General features: G+C 40.1%; 1 protein-coding gene across 4 annotated transcripts in view; it reads right to left on the bottom strand.

Moving 5' to 3' along the window:
* Positions 1-23,772, bottom strand: part of LOC121886663 (dynamin binding protein) — a 52,103-nt gene that overhangs the window by 9,983 nt on the left and 18,348 nt on the right. For 3 of the 4 annotated variants that reach the window (XM_042396842.1, XM_042396843.1, XM_042396844.1), the window contains exon 4: positions 19,151-21,352. In XM_042396842.1, coding sequence (XP_042252776.1) covers positions 19,151-21,352 — 2,202 coding nt within the window. Of the gene's footprint in view, positions 1-9,360; positions 12,160-19,150; positions 21,353-23,772 lie in introns of those variants that run through there. The other variant, XM_042396845.1, reaches the window with a different exon arrangement.

The raw sequence follows: 23,772 nt of genomic DNA, 5'->3' as shown, positions 1-23,772 counted from the left end.
CACTATTCAATAGTGAGTCACACACCTGTGACTGGATGCCAACAATCAGAGAGACTAATCATGCAGTACAAACATCAGTCTCCTGCTGAAAAACGGATTAGTATCCAGCCAATAAACTCAACGAGTCAAAGCTTATAAACTACTTTTGTACATCTTCTACACAGAAAAAAAAGATGCTCTCTGAGGTCTGATACACAATAAAGATACTAATAAATGTAATCAACTTTTTTTGGAATGTTTCTAAAGTCAGAATATCACAGAGATGAATTGGGACCAGCTCAGTTTCCTGTTCATCCCATCAGGTATCATATAAAGTCATTTGGTTTCAATCTGCTGTTATTCATTACTGTTTACAGCTTTGCCCTGATTGTAAACATTTGTTGATTGCTAACTAGTATGCGCTGAATAGCTGAAAAACATAAAGTGCTACAACATACAATAAACCTTGGCTCTATACACCATATTTAAACACACACACACACACAGAACAAGTGTCGAAGCAGTTGCTTATGGTATGATCTACTTTTTATGGGAAGCAAATACGTAGACATGGGGAGGCAGGATCATCACTCTGCAGGGGGTTTGGGGGAGGAGTGTCTGTGCGAGATCCCAGCAGAATGAGGGTTAATAAATGAGTTACATTCAAACGCTGACCTGGTTACGCATATTAGAGAACTTGGAAAATAAAACAGAGAGACTGTGTTTAATGGTATTTGCAGGGGAGGGAAGATGGGCACCCACTAATAAATACCATTCTGACATCCACTGAAATTTACATGGTCTAATGAATACAGAGGACAGAGAACACAGACTTCTTTTCCCCCCGGTTCATCCAATAATGATGGGAATTGGAAAATGTTTTTAACAATTCTGATTCCATTACAACATTACATTCTTTATCAATTTTTCAACCCTGTTCAGATACAATAACTGGTGAAAACAAGCTTTCTACTAAACTTTCTGTTGAGCAAAAATTGAGCTGCCTTATTGAAAAGAACCATACAGCACATACAGGAAGTGAAATAAGGTAAACAACATAAAAACTTAAAAAAGGATACTCTAACTATGACAACTCTCTCTCTCACAGGCTCTGGTGTTAACATTAGGCCATTATGTACTTACACTATCTTTAGGTAATGTTGAACTTGTACAAAAGCTATCATAAGCATTCCTTTAATTTAAAACATGCATTTCCAACAAATGTCAAAGCAAACTGGGGGAATTTTTTTTGTTCAATTTGGTAAAAGACATTAAAACATTGAGTGTCTTTTCTTCTTTCACTTTTCAATTCATACAGAGTTTGTGTGTCAAAGCTTTAAGTCACTGTTTGTAATGAACAGGCTTCAACAGGTGGAATCAATAGTGTAGTGTAGACCTGGGGCCTGTTCCAAAAAACAGGTTTTACTGAGTCATCTGGATAAAACATGGATGGCTCTTTTTGTTTTTACATCAGTCCATGCTCTAGATTCTGATTTTGGGAGGTTTTGTGTTTTTCTTGGAAAAATTATACAGAGAACATTCAAACCTGCTTCTTAGAACAGGAGCCTGAACATTTCTCAAGAATCAGATCATTTATAAATGGTTTCAAAAGAAACAAAAGTAGAATCACTTCCTGATTCCCCTCCACTTTATGAATCATGGTCAACAGTAAGCCTGTAGTTAAACATTAGATGTCTGTATCTGTCAAAACAGGGAGTGTACTATGGCACTATAAAATGTCAAAATGACATACGCCTCGTCACTCACTAAACAAAACACCGTGTTTCTTAAGACACTGGGTGTGACTACATTTACAGTCACAACTGATACATTAACACGGGTCATCGAGGTTTTCACAAAAAAACAAGGTGCTGTAAGGTGAAACAAATGACAGCTCAGTCAGAAAATGTGTGTCTTACAATTTCACAAACATTCATTAGATTGTGGCTGGAGTGTTGCTGTTGCTGGGTATATTTCTGAATATCACATACTCCTACTATGATTTATGGTTTTTATGCGTTGTGTAATTTGTATGATATCCAGTGTTTTGCAGCTCCGGTTTTGACCAAACCCAAAAAGTAAGGCACTGAAACTTTTACACTTTCTTTGGCTTTCCCCTTTGATACTATATACAATATTTTACTGTGGTATCACATCATTATGGATTAATCTGAAGATTATTTTCTGAAAATAGTGAAAATACAATATCCCAGAGTCTAAGCTCATGTCTTAAAATGCTGTTATGTCTGAAAAACAGTCCAAAACCCAAATATATTCAGTTTACTATCATGTATGACAAAGAAAAGCATTAAATCATCACATTTGAAAACCTAAAAACAACAAATTTAGACAATTATTCGATTATCAAAATAGTTGCCAATTCATTTTCTGTTCATCTACTAATCGTCACAACTCTATCTTTAATAAATGAAACCAAAACCAAAGGGAGGCCACATTTATAACTACAGACTATTTATTTAGGCTAGTCTTTAATGGACTCTCTTCTAACAAATATTTAAAATACTGTCAATGCGCCCGAAACCTCAGAATAAAAACACAAACATTATAAGAAACGTATGATCCGATTTTCACATTCTTTTACTGCACTACATTTTCACTACGTTATACACAGATGAAAACAGAGCAAGAGGGAGAAAGGAAAAGATGATGAAGCTTCACCCACCTGCTGCTAGCAACTTTCTTCGAACCACTTCAAAAACAAGCACCACCCCCCGCACACACACACACACATAGGGCTTCAAACAACGACAGCCATTCTAAGATAGTCCATTGTCAATCTGAAGTCCAGCTCCTGAGCCTTGTGGAGGACTGCGCGTCCCGCTGCAAAAACTCCATTCCAGAGCTCCAATTACCATGAGAAAGGATGGGAACCCACCATGATTACACACACAAACACACACACTCACACAGGCACACACACACACCAGGGAGGATGACCATGTTGACAGACAATAAAACCTGGAGCTGGACTACGGCTGCTTGTTGCCCTACTGCAACAATCTCTTCCTGTTATGAGTTGATATGTGCAAGTTATATGTTTGTCTATTCCACGATTATATCACTAGATTTGTCAGTGTTGTGGGTAACTATAAATCCTGAACGCACATGTTAATTTTTGTGCTTCACATGTTTATGCCCTGAGTGAAACGTCATATGAGATTCACTGGACTTGGTTGAGGTTAGTTTATCACTTGTTAAAAGATGTCTAATTGCAATTTCATACTTCAGAAATGCACTTTTGGTGCTGGAAAATCTGAGAACAACCCTTTGTTTATCTGGTCATGCTTCCTCTAAAACTGCTTTTCTAATACAAACAATCATTTTTGAGACATGAGCTCCTCTTTGGCTACTGTAACATTTAGTGGAGGTTGTGCTGAATGCAGTAGGAAGGGTCTAGTCCTGTCCAGTCAATTCCAGTTCTGTGATGAATCTGTCTCATGTTTCACAATCTACTGACACTTGACTCAGCTCCTCCCCTGACAGGCTGAACTCTATCAAAATGATTATGCCTTGATTCAACATCTACTCCTCAATCCTCCCCAGTTAACTTGCACTTTGTTTTTTTTCATTTTTTAACTCTACAAAACCATCCAAGAAAACCCCAAGAGAAAGTTCTTTCTTTAAAAGATCTGTCGCTTTGTTGCGCAGCTGCAGCAAAAACAGCTCTCAAATAAAACTTCTCATGTTCTCTAGACAGCATGCTGCACTAATAGCCATGCAAAGTCAAAAGTTTGCCCTGCACAGAGAGCTGTAAGGTCAGACACAATCAGCGCTGTGTGTGCTCTACTCCAAAGTTCACAGCAGAATGCACAGTCGCCCTGGCAACAAGAATAGCGGGGGCCCTCCTAGTATCAAGCCAAGTTTTGGATAGCAGGGAGTGACTTTGCTGAAATGATCACATGGACAACTCTGTGTGTGTGTGTGTGTATGTGTATGTGTGTCTTTTCAGTTGGGACATGAAGCTACTTGAAAATAGGTTCATACAGTTAAATCTCCCTGACTTAAGAAAATGCCAACGCTTGCGGCATATTTACGTGATGACCTGCAAGTCATGGCTTGCAATTAATACTGGATATACAAAAAAAATCCATGACGCTGGTAACTGGCTTAAGAAAACAATGTCAGCACAGGCAGAGTAAATATTAGCAAGACTCTTAAAGGTTGTGGCACTTTAATGTATTAACTTTGTGGGTTTTTTTCTTCTCTAAATACATTTCTGTGCACAAACTTTTAAAAAAAAAGAAGCTTATATTTACAAGCATCTCTTTCAAATATCCATTTAAATAAGCACATAGGGGCTTTTATTTGACTGTATTCTTTTCCTTTTGATTTTCTCTTGTACCACCAGCTGTCGAACAAGGTACAGGGTCACTTAAAAGATGGACATAGGGAAGCTTATTCAGTGACATACCATCCTGTTTATCTCCAAGCGACAAATGTCAAAAGGTCACATTCCAGCCTCTGGCAGAATCTCACAGCAACCTCTATGTAATGTTGTCGAGTGTTTCTGATAATTACAGCCCACTAATCAAACCACACGACTCATTAAGAAAAGCAGGCCCTGTACTGATACATGTAGCATTGAGATGGAAAAATTCTGCTGCTCTAATCATGTGTTTAGTGTCCACTGCTGGACACCAGGAGGTATAGCTTTTCTTGTTTCCAGGTGGATCAGGCTACAATTTAATTAACAAGTTGGATAAATAAGATGCGACAGTGTTGCATACCAAATGTGAGGAAGACTGTGATCTCGGGCTTCCTTGGAATTTCTCCTTTTAATAACGAACAATGTGTAATTACTTTAAGAGGCCATTGGTTTTGCATATGTGCACAGAGAGCCTTAGGAGGGACCGAAACCATTAAGTGAGAGGCCTGTTCACCAAATAAGCCGTACAGTCTTTAAGTTGATGGAGAAGAGGAGGACAATGAGTCTATTGGGTACAGGTGTGAGATACACAGTGGTGCAAAAACATAGTAAAATAAAGACTTTTCAATACTTATAATGGTCATGGATCCACATATTTAAAACACCGCAGATGATGTAAATGCTTCAGGACAAAAAATGATTTACATCTCTTTTTATAAACTTTAACTGTTGCCTAAGAGAATTTAGTTCCTGTGTGGGAAAATACTTGTTCCTTCAGTAAAAACCTGTGTGTGAGAACTGCCTTGAGACCACATCTGTTGTCATGTTAATTGTAGGACGAGTTAAGACAAAGATCTGCCTTTGGGCTTTATGAGTTTTCGCATAACTAAATAAGACTGAGACTTGAGTTTGAGCGCAAGAAAAAGATTTCTTTATATTCCTCAAAATATAACCCTGCATGAAATTCATTTTATTGTTGGTAAAATCTTAATGTAAACACCCTCTAACAAGACTATAAACCAAGATGGGAGGCGACTCTGTGCAACTGTAATATTCTATAAACTGAACTGGACAGACACTAACTTGATTATAAGGTTTCAGGCTTCATTCTGCTACTGTTTAAGACTGACCACAGAGGACACATACACTGTGTGTATGAGCATGTAAAAAAATTTGTTCCCTAAGCTAATGTCAAGACCAACATTTGTAACCACTGTGACAGCAGCAGTGTTACCACAAATGAACATTCAAACAACTGAAGGCTGAACTTTATCATACTGTGATACACTGACAAAACTGGGGAAAATAACTCTGATAACACTTTTTATGAGGCAATAGAACTTAATCAGGTCAGAAAAACACAACACACTCATCTGACAGGCAGTGAGGGTACAGAAGACAGAGGCTGTTGTACATACAGTGATGTGATTAGCAACTAGTTGTTCAGTGTGGTCAGCACAAATCCAAAAAAATAAAAATAAAAATCAGTGGAAGTGACACTGGTCATGGAATTTAATTGTGAGTCTCATTTATAGTCAAACTGCATCTAAACATATCTGTTTTTCACACTCAAATAAGGAGTCACAACCATATATAAACTGTCTATATGACAAACACCTACGTGTGTCTTATCATGAGAAACTTGTTCTGAAGGGAAAGTCGACAAGGTTAAAGATCAGAAGGCTTCATCTTTTCCCACACTTCTACAGAAAAAAACACAGATAAGAGCAGTCTATTGTTACTTATGCAGGTACCAGTAGTATCACCTCACCCTGAACTGAAGTACACAATGTTTTGAACACTGATGTGATGAAGTTACTGTGTTTGTGTGCTTGTAACAATGATGCTCCCATTTTCAGACACAAGATTTATAACTGAAGCTAAATGTGGTAAATATAAAAATAGCTACTTCCACTGTACTACAGTATGACAAAGATTTCTGTGAAACTCGACATTAACCAAAGAAATATCATATTATTTACCATGTACCAAATTAGCAATTTATATACATATATATATATATATATATATATATAATAAATGTAGATGACATTTGTATCATTATCAGACATGATTTGAAAACCTTCAAGAACATAACTTAGTAAAAGAGAGAAGTAACAGGAGCGCTGCTGGTGTCCCTCAAACCACTGATGCTTATGGAGGGGAATAATATTGAAGAAGAGCGGAATAATTATTATTTCAAACCTACCTTGAGTGCCTGGACCTGGATTTTTTATGCCATTTTTTGGTCATAATTCTTCCGCACTTCTTCAACATAACTTACAGGGAGGACTCACACGTCACATGACAGTCTGACCAACAATGACTCATGCAGACTTTTGGACTAGCGAGCTGAATCATTTTTGGCCAACTGACTTTTTTGCTTGCCAGCACTGAGATAAGACGTCTTTAAGGCAACGTTGTCAGACGTTTTGAAATGTCTTCCAAAGATTTCATGTCTTAACTCCTAACCCCCCCCTCGGTCCACGCAGCCCACCAATGGCAGTGACTGCTCCAGGATTACAGGGGAAAACACAGCATACGCTGCCTGCAGATCATAGCTGGATGACGACACATTACTTACACACACACAGACGTTCAAACACTGCAGGAGAAGACGTTTTTTAGAAGTTCAAAACTGTGCCCATAACTAGTGTTGTGTTTGTCTGAAACATTAAACAGATTCACCAGAGACTGTTTAGCTATCTTTTCATACAAAAAACACATTTTTCTCATGATGTTAGATATACCTACAACATGTTAGTAACAGCAGCACATACACACACACACTTAAATCATCTAGAACTGTAATAGTTACATAGATGTCAGCTAAAACATTGATTAGCAGCTGCTGTTTACTAGGCTCTATAGATTTTTTAGTCCCAGAGAGAAGTCCTCTATCTAATACTGGATTAGTGAGAACAAAAGCCTTTATACATGTGTAAGACCCGTTTCAAAAAGCCTCAGCCATCACCTCAATGTCACTGAATCACAGTGTAAGCCCAATAAGCACTACAACGGTATGGCTAATGTTTTTAGCCGTGCAATCAAATGCTTTACTCGGGGCAAAACCCTGACCGAGCTGAAACAGTTTAACAAGATTAAAGGATGACAGGACACTGCAGTAGTAAGTGTGCATATGTGTGTGTGTGTGTTTTGAAAAATGGCGTCATCTCTCACAATAAGCCTCCAAAGGTCTCTCCAACACACACACACACACACACACACACACATACACACACATTATCAGTCTAGTCTTGCAGAGTGAAGGAGTCAGGCCAGTGCTGGCCACCGCCTGGCACCAGACAGACCCCCGCCATCCACTCACCATGCTGACGCTAGGGATTAATACTTGGACTCCCGAAATTGGTTGTGTGGTGGGGGCCGAGTTGGACTGTGTGTGTGTGTGTGTGTGGCCATGCGTGTGTGTGCGTGTGTGTGCGTGTGTGGCTTGTGTGTATGTGTGCGTCTAGGTGACTGGGGGAGGGGTCGTGGGGCGCCACCTGCTTCTTCTCAGACACAATGAATTCAGCCAGAGAAGTGCTCTCTCTTTTTTCGATTCCTCATGAAGACACATACACACACACCTACTTTCCAATGTTGTACTAGATTCTCTTTGTGTTTACAGACTATAATTTTTTATCCGTAAGACCAACTGAAACCCTAATCACCCCATCCCCCCATGTTTATTTCTCCTTGGAGCATTTTGTCCAAACTTTTGGACCAGTCCTCATCACAGAAATTTACTGAGGCTCAATACTTTTCGAGTACCAGTTAACATGTGTCTGTGGCAAGTATTGGAAGCTGGAGTTGAATGTTTGGTCAGATTATTAGGCTCATACTTGATCAGATGTTTCCTGGTATACAGTATATAAACTTTTCTTTAGTCTGTACTTTATTTAGGCAAAGTTCTCTAATTTGCATTGATGCACTGAGCAGATTTTCACTTTTTATTCAAATAAAGGGTTAAAACATGTTTGTGTCCCCAAACACAGATATTGAAAAAATACTGTTTTGGTACAAGTGCCAAAACTTCTATTTAATTGGAGTCAATATAAAAAGATTTTACATAGTACGCAACTCTATATTTTACAGTTTGGTAATGTTTTGCATCACCCTCTGCTTTTTAAAACATGTCTCGCAATCACAAACTCCAAACTTAGGTTAAAATAACAGATAACAGAAGTTTTCTAGGTTAACTTGAAGAGGTTCTGTAACATTAACACTGAAATGTATATAGTAAATAAAGATAAGCTTTGTATATCAAATACACTATCAGCTCCTTTGTAAGTTGAGATCCTTAACATCTTAACTTCAATCTTTGGTGTAGAAGTATTTTGTCTGAGTGTTTTAGTGTATTTCTTTCTGGAGAAAACAGCCAAGACTGTGAAAGACTGACCTTTCAGTCATGCAAGAACTGAACAGACAAGTTATGGGTGAGCATAGCATCAGTGATGCAGAGTATGGCAGCACACAGGAAAACTACAGACAGAGAGAATGAGAGAAAAAACACAAACCCACAAGACCTGTTATTCAGGTTCTTATGCCTACAAATACCTCACAGTTTCCCTTCCTGAGAGATAGGTGATACTGACACATACACACACACAAACACACACACTGGTTAAAGCAAGCACTTTCTAAGGAGGGGAGTGATAGTCTGGCCAGTCAGCACTTTGAAGCCCCCAGCATTGATTAGACGAGTGGCTCTAGAGGTCAACAATGATAAGACCCGAGACACCAAAGACTGTTGACATCCTGTTTTATCTTCTAGGGTTGCAAATGAGGACACCTTCAAACCATAGGTCCTCTTTTGTTTTTCAAGATCTGTTTAGTAAAGTGAAGTTGTACCCAAGCCTTTCATCTTATTGCGGACTGGTGTAAACCCTCTGAAAATAAGATTTAGAATTGATCTGACAGACATAAGAACCTCATGCTTTAGGAAGACAACATGTGGAGCACCTTCTCTCACATGACAACATGTCAGTGTTTACCTTGATTCTGCTTCCTGTTGGTGGCGAACTGTGACTTTCGCAGGGAGCTTGGAGCAGTCTTCCTGTAGAAGCTGTTGCGATCTAGTGAGCCAACATAAACAGGCTTGCGACCCCGTTTTGTACCTGTACTCCCAGCACTCGACTCATATCCTTTTTCCTGCTCGTCGCTGTGCCTGTATATAACGGGATCCTCAAAGGAGCGCATTTCCCTGAGCACCAGTTTCTGGTTCTGCTGCTCAACCCATTCCTCACAGTGTGTCTTGCGATCTTTTTTAGGGTATTCCTCATATCGCGAATCACTGGACATTGAACGTAAATCTCGATATCTGTCTCGGGCTTTGTAGTGGGAATGTCCTCCTTCCCTGGATTCATAGGGGTCAATCTCTGTTCGATTGTGGCAGTCTTCATTCTCGTGGTCGTAGTGGTCCACTGACCTCAACTCATAGTGCTCCTTTGCTTTGTAGTTGTCCCTCCTTCTGTGGTTGTAGTGCTCATCTCTCCTGTCATCACCTGTATCCTTGTATCTGTTGTACCGGTAGTGGTCCTTCTCCTTATAACCATAGTGCTCGTCTATTTCAGAGTCATACTGGCCCCTTCCTTTACTGGGGTAAGTTTCCTCATCCCTTCGATTATAAACATCCCTGTCTTTGTACAAATATTCTCTGCGATCATGCTGATCCTCGGCACGCCGGTCATAGTAATGGTCCTTATGTTTTCGCTCATCATAGTAGTGGTCCTCCTCTCTACGTTGGTAGTAGTCCTTTTCTCTATGACGTTTACTCTCTTTAGAGTCATAATAATCCCTGTCTTGTTCATAGTAGTGATCATTGTCCCTGTAATTGTCTCTGCGAGTATAGGTGTCCTTATGATCATAGTATTCTTCATACTCACTGTTGTAGCTGTCATGTCCTTTGAGATCATGTTTCCGGTGTTTCCGGTTTTCATAATATTGCTGTTCTCTGTCATCATAGCGTTCATCGTATTTCCTGTCATAATGATCCCTATACTTGTATTTGTCCTTATGCTCACAATCTGTGTAGTCTCTGTGACTCCTGTGACCATAGCGTTCATCATAATGGTCATTTTCTCGAACATAATTGTCCCTTCTTCTTCTATCCTCATCCAGTTGACCAGGTCCTTCTCGACTCCTGAAGTCATGGTTGTCTTTTTGTTGTGGCACTCGGCTGTAGTCCTGCTGGCTGTAATCCTCCGGGCCCTGGTAGAAACAATGTTTGCCTTTCCATTCAGATATCCTCAACTCTAGGTGACCATCTTCTGAACCAGGGTGAAAGTAAACATTCTGGCCTTGAGGACTCTTGTCTGTGAAAGCTGCCTTGTGCCGCTCATCATATTCCCAGCTGGGTTGGTGGGAGACATTGCCCTGTATAATTTGAGCTTGGTTCTCCCATTGTACAGGCCATGGAGGTGCTACATGCACAGGAGGCGGCATTGGTCCCCCTGCAGCCACCATTGCCTGTCTATGAACAGGCATCATGCTGGCATGTACTGGCATAGGGCTGCCTGAAGCTGGAATTGGGTCACCAGGACTTGCTATCATCACTGGTCCCTGTGGCTGGCCAGGAGGAATTGCTCCATACCCAGGATATCCAACCTGTTGCTGCTGAAGCTGCAGTTGCTGTAGTTGCTGAAGCTGTTGAAGATGAGCCATCCTCTCCCTCTCTTTGGCCCAACCAGCATCCCCCAACTCCTCCACACTCTTCCCTCTCCTTACCGTGGCACCAGCTGCATAGTTCCAGTCCACCGGTCCAAACATGACTGGGTTGCCATAGACCACAGGGCTCTTCATGGTCCTTGCTGTTTAAATCAGCCGTACCTGAGCTGATATGGTTTCTTGTTCAACGTGGCTTATTCTCTCTCTCCAAAATCCTGCATTCCATAACAAAGTGCTGTGGGAGACTCCACCTGTCAGGCATATTGCCTGTAACTCTCCCACTTGTTTTCTCTTCTCCACTGCCTCAGCAGGACTGCCTGGCCCCAACGCCTCCTAGCCCTCAGCATAACTGAATCGTACCCTCCCTGTAGCCATCTCAGCGAATCGTGGAAGGAGAGGGGGGTAGGGAGGGGCCTCCTTGGGTTAATGATTCAGTGGAGTCACATGAGTGGAGGATTAGCCCAAAAGCCCCTCCCATTGTTTCAATTGGCTAGTACCTCTGTTTGCAGGAAAACAGTCTGCCTGGAGAGATTTCTTTGATGGAAGATGGAGACTAACTTCACAATTTGCCTTTGAGGGGCCACAGTCTTTGGCACCAAATGCTTTTTTTCACTGCCATGAACAATCCTCCATCCTTCCTTGTATCCTGTTTCCTCTGTTTTTGCTATTTCCTGTGGTTTTCATTGCCATGTTCAACAAGTCATTAATGCTGGCTGCAGTGGCTGAAGCAATAATGCAACCCGTTCCTGTCTGTGTATACAACCAGCTCTAACTTTCATATTCTAACTTCCAATGCTGGTCCAAAGGCCATGATATTTGTGGACAAACTGAAACTGTGCAAGAAACTGACCTCAGCCCTACATTTCAGGGAGGAGCAAAGCTTTTACACACAAAGATGTCCACGTGATTTTGTTTCAAACAAGTTTTCCACTTTGGAGAAATGACTGATTGAAAGAGGAGTGTGCGAAAACAAGTAAGAGGGAAAGATCTAAGTAAAGGATTTATTATACTATTTTGGTAGAGCAACTGAGTCTGGGGAGTGAAAGATACACAGCCTGATTAGAACAGAAACCTGAATAAGTAGTTGCTGGTGTGTACAATGAGCTATTGTTGAAGACTGTCCCCACTCTCTCTCTCACTAGAGACATGATCTTTTAGTGTGAGAAAAAACTCAGGCCTATTCATAAAGCTGCAGTATAATATATCCCTCCCCCCGCACTCCATGAAAAGAGGCAGGCACTAAAAAAACAGGTTTAAAGGAACTGCATACATTTAAATGCACGGGATACACATAGACACACATGTGAGACAGTGTAAATTTAGCTAGCACTTGTGTGTTCTCTGAATGCCAATGTTTTTTTCATAATTTGGACTTTGCGTAAAACCCACTTCCTTATTTGATTAAACTGGCATCAAGTTAGCCCAGCTTGGACGAACCTTATCACAAACCAGGAGAGAAAACATAAAGGTGTAAAATAAACTGAAAACATGGAAACAAGCCTCTTGCTTGAAAAAAAAGCACTTTACTAACAAAATTCGTGGAAACAAAGAACAGCCAAAATAATAGACTAATAAAATAACAAATTTGACACAAGCAAAGACACTTTACGTTCTATGTTTATGCAACAATATGTACTGTTACTAAATGATATTATTAGGAGAAAAATACTGAAAATCATTGTTAAGATGCACATTTTTGCAGAGAACCAGCCAAGACACATCAGATGCAGTTTCGAAAGATAAGACTGAGCATAAAAATCTTACTTAGACATTGTTCTTTTCTTATGTAAGACTGTTTAATTATCGGTGTTCAACATCTCAGCTTTCAGTGGCAGAACACGATCGAAACTGCTCGTTTGTGTACGTGCGTCAACTGTAGGAATGTCAAATACAGCATTCCTTTCCGTGGTTGTGTTAGCAGATGTAAATGAAGCTGTCAAATGCTTGATCAAAACTCAGCACATCTAGAGAAAGTCGTGCGATGAACAAGAATAAGGTCATATATCAAACTGTCTGCAGCCTAGAAGTCTCCCAGTTTGCAAGGCTGACTGAGGGAAACCTGAAGCTGAAACAGATCCTGAAAACAGTGTTAAATAGATCAGGCTGTGGAGTCATGGAAGCTGAGGGAGGCATTTTAATAGTGGGTTTAAAGAATTAGAGGAGGCTGAAGGTCAAAGAGCTTAAACAAGAAAAGACGAAACAGAAAGATGTGGTACAGGCAGAAAAACCTGCATTAGTGTGTAAAAGAAAGCTGTTTATGACCACATTTCACAAATATTAACAGAGGCTTTATCAAGTTATACTGTATGTGTCATTTCATATCAGCCATTATATGATGCATTTACAAGCATACTGTGTAATACTTGGGCACAGGATATCTGAAAATCTGCTGTAAGGCACATAGAGCATAATGTAATGTATAATAAAAGTGTTTTTTGTAACTTTGTGCCAGATTCGTCTACTGAAACTTTAACACAGCCATGCTGGGCTGGCAATAAGTCAATATTATTATCTATCAGCCTTAGGAGGAAAAGTAATGTGATTAAATGATCACATCAAGCTCATAATTTTGCTGTCCAAAATTGTTTGTTGTCCAAATTATTATATGATTCTGAATAAACTGTAATCCAAATCTAGCTAAATCAGATTTATTTTCTACTACTACTTGATCTGAGCACTGCTTTTGATACAGTTGATCACAAAATTCTTTTGAATAGACTGATGAATCACATTGGACTGTCACTTCTCCAAAACCTCCAAAATAACCTGTGGGGTTCCCCAAGAATTAATTTTAGGGCCACTTCTTTTCAATCTACCCCTTGGTGATGTCATCAGGAGCCATGGCATCTCTTTCCATAGTTATGCCGATTTTATGCCGACTTTATGCCGTCATGTCTCCTGATGACACAGCACCAATTGAATCCCTTCTAAAATGTATTTTAGATGTTAATGTCTGGATCTCACAAAATGTTTTACAGCTCAACCAGGATAAAATTAAAATTTTAGTCATAGATTCTAAAGCTGAGAGAGAAACTCACCTCAAAAATATTTAAAATATTGCTAAAGTTTGACCATTTCTCACAGAGAGAGTAATGCATGCTTTCATATCAAGCAGGCTAGACTACTGCTCTCCTATCTGGTCTACTCAAAAAAGTTACAATTCAGCTACAGCTGATTCAGAACAGGACCAGAAGGAGAGAACACATTACACCTGTTTTAAAGTCCTTACATTGATTGCCTGTCAGTTTCCATGTTGATTTTAAAATTCTTTTACTTGTTTTTAAAGCCCTTCGTGGTCTTGCATCGACATATATGCCTCACATACTTCACACGAAGTGTATGAACCAGTACGGTCCTCTGACACAAGTCTCTTAGTTGTTCCAAAGTGCAAAGTGCAGGACTAAAATCTTTGCTGAAGCAGCTTTTAGCTTTTATGCTCCGAGCAGCTGGAACAAGCCTGCATGAGGATCTGAGAGCAGCTGGACTTAAAACCTGCCTCTTCAGCCTTTTGATTAAAATGGTTTATAGACATTAATTACTTTATTTCATTAATTTATCTTATTGTATTTATGTTGGCAAATTGTATTCTATCTGTTATTTTATTATCATTCATATTATTACATATATTTTTTTATCCCTCAATTTAATGTCTTTGTTTTGCTTTGTCTTTATAATCTGTTTTATCTAGTTTTATTTCACTCTATTTTACTACTATTACTCTTATAGCTTTTAAATCTATTTTATTAGCCTACATTTTTATTTTTCTCACATGCATTGGTCTCAAATTGTTTCCTTTTGTTTTCGGCCTACACTTGTTCTGTCTTATTATCGGCTTGTCAGTCACCTGTGAAGCACTTTGAACTGCACTAACCTGTATGAAAGGTGTTATACAAATAAAGTTTGATTGATTGATTTTCAAGTGAGGAGTTTTGTCAGATGTAATTCATGGCAGAATGCGGCACATTCAGCTGATTCAATTTGATTGTTCAGTCTGGGATTGTGTATACATTAGCCATATTGTGATAGATACACTGCAAATATTGGAAAAATTCAGCCATACAAATTGCTAGAGCCATTCACACACACACACAACGCCTGGGAATAATCACAAAGGATGTGAAACCTTTGTCACCCTTTTCATCCTAACACACTTTAATTCACTCGCTCAGATAGGAAAGTGTTACTTCAGAGTCTCCTCTTGTAAGTATTTTAAATTAAAATAATTAATACCAGATTCATACTGCATATATTAAGATATTTAAGATACAGCATTTAAGATATCAAAATTGATTCTGTCTGTTCTGAGTTAAAGTAATACACCACTATCAGCCTCTTTGAAGACTTTGAGCTGCACAGCGAAGTGCAGACGTAGCCCAGTGTTGAAGTTACTCCCTGCCTTGCAACAATAAGCTGCCATTGTATCTCAGAAGTCACATTTAGGAACACACCCTGCAAAAGCACAGAAGAACATTCACTCCTGTGTGAACGTGTGTGTGTGTGTGTGTACATATGCATAGCAATAGATGACAAACACATTTCTTGCACCAAAGATCCCAAGAGCATACTTGATAAGTACACACCCTTTTGTGAGAGAAGCATTAAAAGTGAAAACAATGGGAAACTTAATATCCTACAAACATATCCTACTACAAGCTGTTGTGTCAGACTAATGTGTTAATAATTACCATATCAAACATTTTGTGAAGGGAGTGTTCTTGGCTGTTTCCCATCCTGGCGCTTAATTCTAACTATTATAAATCATGCTACTATCTTAGCCCATTTCCACATCCAAGAGTGAGGCAACTATCAAAGGACAAGAAGATGCAATCTTAGATTTCACTGTTGTGAAAGAAGGGTGAGAGGATTCCTGAACTGTGATGAGTGAATGGAAACTATGTGGTTGTATGACCCTAAGAGGCACCTGTGGCCATTGGAACCTGTTCCTGCCCTCAGGCTGATTCTTTTCATTGACAGACATAAAGAAACAGAAACAATTAACACTTATATGTATTTAATGATTAATGGTATAATGACAAACAAGATTAAGGGAAAAGTATTAAATTAGAATACACTGGAGTCATCTAATTTATTACCTTAGCCAGATGAGCTTAGAGCAGACAAACAATAGCCTGAACTGTAACTGTTTGTGAAAGTCACAGTTCTGACTGAATCATTGGGACACTTAGTCATTAAAAGAACATGTTATCAGTGTTTCTTCAATAGGCGTGAAATGGATCTGATTCATTGATGTTAATGTAGGATGGGACACATTTGCATTACAAAGCAGTCTGGTTGTTGCTGTGAATGGCAGTGATTAGACTGAAAGCTTCTAAACGAATGGGGAACATTTGTGGGTGTGAGTGTGTAGAAAGGAAGACAGTGACGGACGTGAGTCAGTCAACTTGGCTGTCAGAAAGCTGATAAAAGTACATTCACTGCCAAGCGACAAAGAAATCAGCAGAATTATTGATGCAGAACCACTGAGGGAGGACTGAGTGATAAAGATAAAATCCAAGAACAGAAGAAAAAATGAGAAACTTTTCATAGATAAAATAACAATAACACAATGATGCAAAAATAACATAAATCTAATATAACCATGAAGCAGTCTTGCTCATTGATTTGCAGCATTGCCTCCATTGGCCTAATACACCGAGAGACATTAAAGTGACAGCTACCTGTTAATCGATCAACAGGAAATGAGTCAGCAACTAGGCTATTTTGATAACTGATTAATTGTTTGTCATTGTCATTTACCAGGCAAAATAATCACTAAAGATTTGGTGGTTCCAGGCTCTCAAATGTGAGAATTTGATGCTTTTCTTTGTCTTAACATTATAGTTAATGGGAAATATCTTTTGGGCTTTGGACTGTTGGTCAGTTTTCTGATGTTTTACAGAAGAGATTAAATTCAATCAAATAAATTAATCAATCAAAATTAAGAAAATAATCAACAGATTAATTTATATGATAATAATCATTGCAGCCCAAACAAACAGTATGGCAAAATCTCTGATAAATGATATAACAAATGTATATCATCTCTAGGTTTATATTGTCTTATCGCCCAATCCAAGAACCGGTGTTCAGGGAATATATCCTTGATGTTTTTAATGAACCAAAACCAAGACTTCATGTTCCTAACACAGTCAAAATGGTTAAAAGTGAACAACTCATTCAACAACTCATATTTCCAACCTGCTTACCTAATACAAAGTTGAGCCCATATGGGCAAACTCAACAACTATCAATGCCCTTGAGCAAGGCACAAAGCCAACAACTGCTGCACTTGCTCAGTGAGTAGAGAATTACAGGCTACTAGCAAAAGTGATGCTGAGAAACAAACAGCATGCATGTTCAGTCAACGCAACACAGACTGTCAAATAGCAAAACAGTCCAATAAATAACCAAATGAGCACCAACCAAAACTCAGACACAACTCAAGCCTACCTGCCACTCTGTTAGATCTGGCCTCCCGAGCGAGTGCAAGCAGTGTGGAGAGGTGTGCCAGGGGCCATGTCACAGCTCGCCACAACCACACTTTGGGTCCCGCCATGCTAAGTCCTTCGCCACTACTGTAGAAATCCCCAAACCACACCCAACGTCTTCTCAATCCATTTGAAAAAGAACAGATGATGGAGGAAAAGGATGAAAGGTGCAAAGAGAGGAAACTCTGAGAAAGGCGAGAAAGGGAAGAAATGTGGATAGAGTGCCACTAAAAGAGAGAGAGAGTGGAAAAAGAGACAGAGGCCCATGTGCATTGCTTCCCCTCTCACTATGTGCAGGAATGCACCTCGTACCTAAGTGAAAAAGTGTTGGGCTGCCAAAGACAGCACCATGCTCCCAGATAGTATGAGATGGCAAAAACAAATCAATTAGCTTTGGCTGAGAGTGATCCATCAAGCCCAACAGTAGAATATGAATATTGTTGACAAATTCATTATTCCTTGTGTTCACAATCACCAAATTAATCAATCACATGAAGAGAGAAAAAAAAATGACAGCAATCAATGACAAGGTCATTGTGTATGTTGATATTGTGTGACCATGGAATCCTAATAATTGACTTTGTTTTAGAAATCATAAAACATTTGGCTTTAAAATATTTATTTTTGGGTTGCCTAGGGGTTCAGATTTCAGAAATGTTATCCAAAGTAAAAGATGATCATGCACGTTTAAAAGGAAATCAGTCATGTTAAACGAGATGTGAAAACTGTGAATACCTCTAACACAAGTTAAGTTAAAAACTGGACAAATTTGAATGATTCAGTCATATTTGCTTTACCTTTCTAAAGTAGCATTGTACTGAGCCGGCAAAGCAAATTCCTCGACACACATACACACACACTCCACAAAGTCTGCACACACAGTTATGATAACCCTTAATTTAAATAAACAATCTTTCTTCCTCTGATCATTGTGGACAGTAAATAGGGATGTCTTGTTTGCATAGTGTACAGTAGAATTTGTCTGTGTGTGTGTGTGTGTGTGTGTGTGTGTGTGTGTGTGTCAGGATTACAAGTCAAAGAGGAAATCTGATAAGCACTGATGTCTCATTTTTAGATTCCTACTATATTACATTTTGTCTTCGGCGTTGACTGCAGTCAGAACATTTTTGAGTGTATTACTTCAAGAACGGACCTGCAGGCAACACGGCCGTGAAGCATGACATCAAGGAAGAAAAATCTCTTATTTGTCCTCTGTTTGAAATTGTTTCCATCTAACCCTTCCTGCTAGCTAGCTGACTCGTAAAAGGTAAACCACAGGAAAATATCAGCATTAATGAAAGCAGGTAACGTCGGGTATCTTTGGTTTTGCTTGACTGCGTAGTTTCCTGTTTTTTCCGCAGTTTCTCAATTTCAAGTCGCCACTCAACAATTTAAAATGACAAGTTTAAAAGTCTGAATAGTTAGAATGAATAAACTTTCTGTTTAAGTCATTTGGTCTGCTCAAATCTCTGTTTTGGGAAATCCTTGAAATACTTGCAAGCTTGATCTCGGAATCAAATTCTCTCCAATTGCCGTCAGTTCTATCATGTTATCATTACCCCTTGAACATCCAGTTTTGGACCTGAGTAATGATTCATCAAACTCCAGCTCCACTGCCAAACAGTCTTACCTTGCAGCTGCTGCTGTTCCAGGGCCAGCGTGTCCAGCGTATAGTTGCAGAACTCCAGATTCTCCATGACTTGCATGCGGGCTGTCTCATCCTCCTCCTCCTCCAACATGGCCCTGAGTTCCTCTGCCGTTTGTGCGTAGGCCTCCATGTCGTGCTCCACCTCTTGTAGCCGTAGCAACATCTGGTACCTCTCCTCCTCTTCCCTCTGTCTCTCACTCTCCAACTCCATCTCTCTTTCCAACTCTCTCTCTGCTTCCAGCTGGCACTGGATTTCATGTTCCTGGGCAGCTGCGAGGTCACCAAACTCAGCCTGTCCTTCTGTTATTTGATCGAGGAGGTTTGAAGTTGGCTCGTCAGGGGTGTAGAAAATGGGGCTGTTGGTAAGGGAGTCGCTAGTTGGCGGAGCAGCGTGTTGTCTCGGGCAACGGGGAGGGGGACGTGGAGCGGGGCGGGCTGGTTTGCATGCATATGGGGCTGGAGGACGAAAGGCTCTCGGACGAGGAGGAGGAGGACGGAGGGTCCTGCGTCTCTCTAGTGAAGAAGAGGCAGAGTTCGACTGCAAGAGGTGGGACACTGGAGAATGTGAGGAGCCTCGAATGATATCACTCTCATCGCCATAGTCCAGAATAGAAAAGTGGCGCGAGATATGGGATTGCAGGTCACCTACAGAAGCACCAGAGCTCATGTTGGTATCACAATATGGAGTAGTCAAGCTTTTCTCAAATTCGAAAAGCTGCTGCGATAGCTTTGCTTCCAAGTCACCAGCTGAGGTTGCCAGGGCATCTAAGGCGATTGAACGTGTCTCAGCACTGCCCATCATCATATCTGCATCACTGACGCTAGCATGGCGAGATAGCTTCTTCTGCATATGGCCCTCAACAAGGTTAATTAATGCCTGGCCAAGACTGGCACTTCTGTTATTGGTGATGGCACCATCCGCTGGCGACCTCTGGTAGGATCTGCTGTCTTTTGACCAACCAGAGTGAGTGCTGGGAAGAGTTAGGCTATGAGTGAGTTTGGGCTGCAAAGGTCTTGTGTTGCCATTAGTATAACTGGATCGATTCGTGTTAGAAGATGGGCCAATATGCTGCCTATGGCTACGTGCAGGGAGGTTGGGCCGAGGTGGGAGTCTGGGCCTTGCTGGAGGAGTGGACTTGGGTCTCTCAGGCCCTCTATGAGCTGGGACGACAGGTCTACGTGGCTGAGAGTCAGGCCTACTACCCCTTTCTCTCTGCTCTCTGTTGTCAGTTTGTGCTCCGGTGCTTTTGTTTTCACTTTGCCACCTCTGCTCCTCAGTCCTCTCAAAGTAGTCCAGGTCCCATACTGTATGATCCTCGTATGCTTTCCATTCAGGATCATTCCCTGACCCGTTGGGACATATATGACCTGAGCTGTATTCTGAAGTACAGCTGTTCTCTTTCTCTTCTTCTGGTTCAACAACATTTGTTTCCTCTGCAGTTTTCTGCCCGTCATCTTCCATTTTCACAAAACGATGAGGGAAAATACCACGTTGCCCTCTCAGCTCCCCCTCCAGCCAACCATCTTCCAAAGTGCTTATAACACGTATGCGGTCCCCCACGTCAAAGTCCAGCTCGCCTGGTTCCATGGCCCGAAATTCATACAGTGCCACTCCATAGACACCGCCTTCCTCCTCCTCCTCTTCCTCTTCTTCTACTTCAGCCTCCTTCTGCTCCTCTACCTCTGTCAGGAAAATCTCCCCTTCCTCTGCACCTTCCTCCTCAGTCCCCTCTCCTGCATCATAAGGGTCCTCGTAGCTAAATTGCTGAGGGTCATTGTTCAAATACTGGCAGTCCAAAGGCTCTTGAGGAGATCGGAGGGGACCCAACAGCTCCACAAACCCCTCCGGAAAAATGCCCCTGCGGCCATCCAGCTCCCCCTGGAACCAACCCGGCTCAGGCAGGCCTGTGATGATGATCAAGTCCCCCTCGCGGAAGTCCAGCTCCTCATTGAGCTGTGCATGGAGGCTCATAAGCGCACGGGCCTGGCCTAGGGCATACGGTGGGAGCTCTAAAGCCTGAGCCTGAGCTGAGCGCTCAGACAGCTGCCTGGAGCGCCCTGAAAGGTTCAGCTCCTTCACACATGATAAGGGGAAGAGACCACGGATGCCCAAGGCATTACAGCCACGTTGCCAGGTTTCCCCGAGGTCAATGGACCCTCCTGCCTCTCCCACAACCACATCACCTAGACAGACAGAGAACAATTACATTTAATATTCATATTACTGTTATGAATCTTGTTGGCACATCTTATATTCTTGATTTGAAATATATTTCATTTGTCATTGTAGCAAAACAGATAAGAGGGGAGTTGTAAGTACTGAGAGATACACAAAGTCAAAGCTGGGATGCTTCAGGATATAAAGGTAATGAAAGCAACATAGGTTGTCATGCTGGTTGCTTTTATCAATCTACAGTGTATGTATATTTTTAATACTACTCTAATCCTCTAATTCAACCAATTAGCCAAGTATGCATAACAGAGAGGAAGCCTGCAGCTTATGTGGCGGCTGACAGCTTTTTCTGTTCCGTTTTCTTTTTTAAGGCATAATTTGAGTTATTTCAGTTTACCTTTACTGTTGCCTTTTTAATAACTTTTCTATAGTCAGCCCTCTTGTTAATATACTTGGAGAATCAGGGATTAAAGGAATGTTGACTGGTCAGCCAGACATTATAGGGGTCACATTCCAAAGACCTGCGGCTCCACCTCCCATTGTGTCTGGGACAACAACACAGCCATTAGTACCATGGAAATTCATACTGGAAATGAACATTTCAGCTCTCAGACTGCCAGTGAGGGCTGTTTCCTTTGATCCAGGAAGTGTTGTTTATGTGTGACAAAACAAAAATGTACTATAATGTTGTTTTTGGGTAAATTTAGTCATAGTTAAAAAAAAAAAAAAAGAAAAAAAAGAGTGTACAGTAAGAGTGACGAATTGCTGATTAATAACTTGACATAATAATGAAGAGAAAAGTTGTTCCCATTGTATAATTAATATACTTTAACCTAAAATCTTGTTCAAAGCACCTTTAAATTCACTATTCAAATGCTGTTGCAATACTTCCACTACTACTATGACTACAACTACTTCCAGCACTTCTAACCACATTAAAAGACAACAATAAAAAGTTTTACCAAAGTGAAGAAATCCTGCAAACATCACAGTTGTATGCCTGAGAGTGTCGGTGAATGAAAAAAATCAGAAAGAATAACACAGCTAATGTGATCATGTGAGAAAATTCAGGAATATGAAAAGAAAGCCAAAACTCAGCTGAAGAGTCCCCATGGGTTTCAGTTTGGCATCTGAGGACATCTAGTGGGCGGTTTTGGAAAGTAACCTGATGTGTTGAGTGTTTTTTGTGTCATCACGGTGACACAATGTCATTGTTGGCAGGGCATTTACAGCAGAGCATGTCCAAGTTTAAAAAGTATAATGTAATGATATTGCAGTGAAATGTCCATTAGATGTTTTGGATGACAATTTTAAACTCTTTAAAACAATCTCAAATTCAGCATTCCCAAATTAATGTGATGGCTGTAAGAGACAAATTATTATTATTTAGCTAATCTGACAATTTCACATTTACTGTTCGTGACAATTTTCACATTTGTACACATAGACAAACATTGTATGTTCTTTGTGGGGTTTTTTTTTAATAAAATGATTCCATAATTGGAGTTTTGATTAATCATGGTCATACACTATCCTAAACTAGAATTCTGATTCTATAGCGATTAATTGGAAATCTTAATCAATACTGGTATTCCATTGTTAAAAAAAACAGCACATCTCCACAATGTAAATTTTGAGGAACTTAGAAGAAAACAGACTGTGTTTAATTTGACTGAGCATTTCTTAATTTATTCTGAACAGTATACCGAGTGACATAAAATGTTAATGACAAACAGCCTTAGAAAAACTTTTGGGGTAGGAGAATGCATTTCCTTTAAAGAATCAGTGCTATTTTAATGGTCTTAAACATAAAGATCATATGAATATGAGCTCTTTTCCAAATTAAATAATTTAAAACTATGTCCAAGCCTGTGTATGTAGTTTTAATCTAAGGTCTAAGCAGTTCTAACTCAGCAAATGAAAGAGAAGACTTGTCTTCTTGTGCTGTTCGTTGGTGCACTGAGTGACCTTTATCTTCTTTCCTAATCGATTTTCTAGAGAAGTTCCACCAGACACTGCAGCAGGGTGACATCACAGGTTTGATCTAATTTGAGCTCACTTGTTTCTTACTTTGTTTCTGTTGATTTATGATGATCTTGATCATGTAAATATCTGCACATATTTCTAAACTGATATTCCTTTTCAAGAGGAAGCGAAGGAAAACATTTGCCTTGTCTTTATTGACAGTTATCAGTATAGTCGAGGTTTGCTTTGTTACAAGAAAGCACTTCGCACCAAATCTACATTTAATTTCAGCACCAGACTGAGAATGGTGACTAGAAATAAACATAATAAATCTTTAGTGTAATTTGTCTCATTTCTCAGAACTGTTATTAGCACACCAACCAGCACAACTAAAACTGAATGCTGCACAAAAATCATTGTGTGATTTTAATTTCTGGCAACATTCAATTTAAGAGTGAGTGGTTCA

The sequence above is a fragment of the Thunnus maccoyii genome, chromosome 20 (assembly GCF_910596095.1).
Source record: "Thunnus maccoyii chromosome 20, fThuMac1.1, whole genome shotgun sequence".
Taxonomy (NCBI): domain Eukaryota; kingdom Metazoa; phylum Chordata; class Actinopteri; order Scombriformes; family Scombridae; genus Thunnus; species Thunnus maccoyii.
Note: the sequence above shows the minus strand (reverse complement) of the source record. Positions and strands in the feature narration are given on the sequence as shown.